At 47.9% G+C, this 3,019-nt stretch overlaps 1 protein-coding gene across 1 annotated transcript; it reads left to right on the top strand.

Moving 5' to 3' along the window:
• Positions 1–3: 3 nt before the first annotated feature.
• LOC110315443 (H-2 class I histocompatibility antigen, alpha chain-like) lies at positions 4–1,270 on the top strand (the record flags this gene model as incomplete). The annotated part of the gene is made up of 4 exons (XM_021189498.2): positions 4–112; positions 240–356; positions 536–568; positions 922–1,270. Coding segments are annotated over 4 exons (264 nt in total), but the record flags the coding sequence as incomplete, so codon positions are not given.
• Positions 1,271–3,019: the final 1,749 nt, after the last annotated feature.

Genomic DNA, 3,019 nt, shown 5'->3' on the forward strand with positions numbered 1-3,019 from the left:
GATGGAACCTTCCAGAAGTGGGCATCTGTGGTGGTGCCTCTAGGGAATGAGCAAAAGTACACATGCCATGTGTACCATGAGGGGCTGCCTGAGCCCCTCACCCTGAGATGGGGTAAGGAGGGTGTGGGTGCAGAGCTGGGGTCAGGGAAAGCTGGAGCCTCTTACAGACCCTGAGATGGTCAGGGCTGAGAGCTGGGGTCATGACCCTCACCTTCATTTCCTGTACCTGTCCTTCCCAGAGCCTCCTCCATCCATTGGCTCCAATGTGGTAATCATTGTTGTTCTGGTTGTCCTTGGAGCTGTGGCCATCATTGGATCTGTGGTGGCTTTTATGATGAAGAGGAGGAGAAACACAGGTAGGAAAGGGCAGGGTCTGAGTTTTCTCTCAGCCTCCTTTAGAAGTGTGCTCTGCTCATTAATGGGAAACACAGCCACACCCCACATTGCTACTGTCTCCAACTGGGTCCACTCTCAGTTCTGGGAACTTCCTGGTGTCAAGATCTTCCTTGAACTCTCACAGCTTTTCTTCTCACAGGTGGACAAGGAGGGGACTATGCGCCTGCTCCAGGTTAGTGTGGGGACAGGGTTGTCCTGTGGACATTGCAGTGAAGCTGGAGATGTTGGGGACCTCTGGGGTTCCATAATAGCTCCTCCAAAGGAATCTTCTAAGGCCTCCGTTGTACCAATATGAATACATATATGTACATCTGCATATACATTTTTTTTAACCCTTGGCAGGGACAGCTCCTAGAGCTCTGATATGTCTCTCCCAGATCATAAAGGCAACATTCCTGGTCCTGATTGGGGAGAGGCAATGTGGATATGATTGGATTGCAGGGACTCCCAGAATCCCCTCTGAGTGTGTGGTGGGTTGTTGGGATGTTGTCTTCACAGTGATGGGTCATGACTCTCGTTCTCTAGCATGAAGACAGCTGCCAGGAGTGGACTGAGTGACAGACGATGTGTTCAGGTCTCTCCTGTGACATCCAGAGCCCTCCATTTTCTTTAGACAACATTGTCCGATGCTCCTGGTGAGCCTATGAACTCAATGTGAGGAACTGTGGAGCCCAGCCTACCCTGCACACCTGGACCTTGTCCCTACACTGCCCTGTGTTCCCTTCTACAGCCAACCTTGCTGGTCCAGCCAAACACTGGGGGACACCTGCATCCTGTCAGCTCCATGCTGCCCTGAGCTCCAGCTCCTCACTTCCACACTAAGAGTAAGACTCTGACTGGGACCATGATGGTTAACCTCTTGACCTGAGGGTTGGTGCTTGTTAATTTAGTGGTTCAGAATACTTAGCATTTTTGTCTTTTTTTTTTTAAAAAAAAAAGGCAGATAGAGAACCTTTCAGGATCTTTGTCACTATGCTGTGTGTATCTGTTGGGACAGCATGAGGCTGTGTGTGCTGAGTGTGAACAGGGCTGCCCACAGTTAGTCTCAGTCATTTATTTTCTTTAATGTGTTCCCTGTGTAACATCTGGGCCCTGCTACATTTCCTCCCATCCACTTGATTTTAGCTTCTAATGATGCAGTTGTGAAGCTGCCCTGGGTGCTCCCTGTTGCCGTACTACTGTGATGATTTCTTTTCTTTTCTTTTTTTTTAAAGATTTATTTATTGTTATATGTAAGTACACTGTAGCTGACTTCAGACACACCAGAAGAGGGCATCAGATCTCATAATGTGTGGTTGTGAGCCACCATGTGGTTGTTGGGATTTGAACTCAGGACCTTCGAAAGAGCAGTCAGTGCTCTTACCCGCTGAGCCATCTCGCCAGCCCCCTGTGATGATTTCTGCTTCTCCTTCTTTTCAGTGTCTTTTACAGGGATCTCAGGGGTCTTATGAGATTTCCTGTTGATCTTTCAGGAGCGCATCCACAGCTAAGAACCTGTTGGCTTAGATTTTTCAAAACCGATTTTTCATACATGCTTTATCCTCACTTCTCACCCACTAACTATCAGAGGTAATGCAAGAGGAAGGATTTTAGGATATGGGGGAAGTTGACCTGTTTAGAAATAATTTGTTGGAGCAAATCTAATTTGTGTTGTCACGATACCTAAGCTACCACTTTATCAGGAGCCCCCATTTTTACAGCTCTTGTGGGACATTTTGCTAAAGTGGCCCCTTGGCTGGAGCAGGAAGGAAGGGTCTGCAGCCACATTGATGGATTTAGGGTTAGGGGCTACAATAAGCCAGGATAAGGCCCTTCTCCCTAAGCTGTGTCTTGTCAGATCTTAAGCCACAGTGGTGGAAAAGGGAACTGTATTGGTTACTTTCCTGATGCTGTGATAAAACATCATGTCCAAGGAAACTTCTAGAAGGTTTATCTGGGGATTAGGGTCCCAAAGAGTTAAGAGGCCATCAACATCCCAACAGCAAACACCAGGCCTGGCAGCAGGAACAGCTGAGAGCTCACACCTCCAACCATACCCCACCAGTGACAGACTTCCTCCAGCAAGGCCACACCTCCTAAGGTTCCCCCAACATCACCAACTGGGGACTAAGTATTCAATTGACCAAGAATATGGAGGTCATCTTATTCAAAGGACCACAGGAACTGACACAGACAGTGACACCCAAGCGCTCAGGGCAAATATGGGATCTTCCAGGTGTACTGTCAGGGAAATGTCAGCGATCTCCCCAAAACAGACAGCAGCCGATCTGATATAATCACAGTAGGGCCTTTATATTTGAGCTAGCTCAGGCCAGTGTACATCATCATGCAGGACAGGTTTGGTGATGAGGAGCCTGAATATCTGTCAGGGAAAGGCTTTACAGTAAGCAGCAAGTGTGTGTGTGTGGGGGGGGTGAGTGTGCAAGCATCTCATTGGAGAGCTACTGTGGCCTTTAGCATAATTGGTTGGTGTTCGGAGTCATATCATAAACTTAATTTTTGCTTCCTGGTGTATTGGTCATTAGCCTGAGACGGGCTTATAACCTGGAGATGCAGGTCTTTTGGAAGGTGTAACCTGGAGTCACAGCTTTTCTTGGGGTATAACCTGGAGTCACAGCTTTTC

Source organism: Mus pahari, unplaced genomic scaffold, assembly GCF_900095145.1.
Source record: "Mus pahari unplaced genomic scaffold, PAHARI_EIJ_v1.1 scaffold_13407_1, whole genome shotgun sequence".
Classification (NCBI taxonomy): Eukaryota; Metazoa; Chordata; class Mammalia; order Rodentia; family Muridae; genus Mus; species Mus pahari.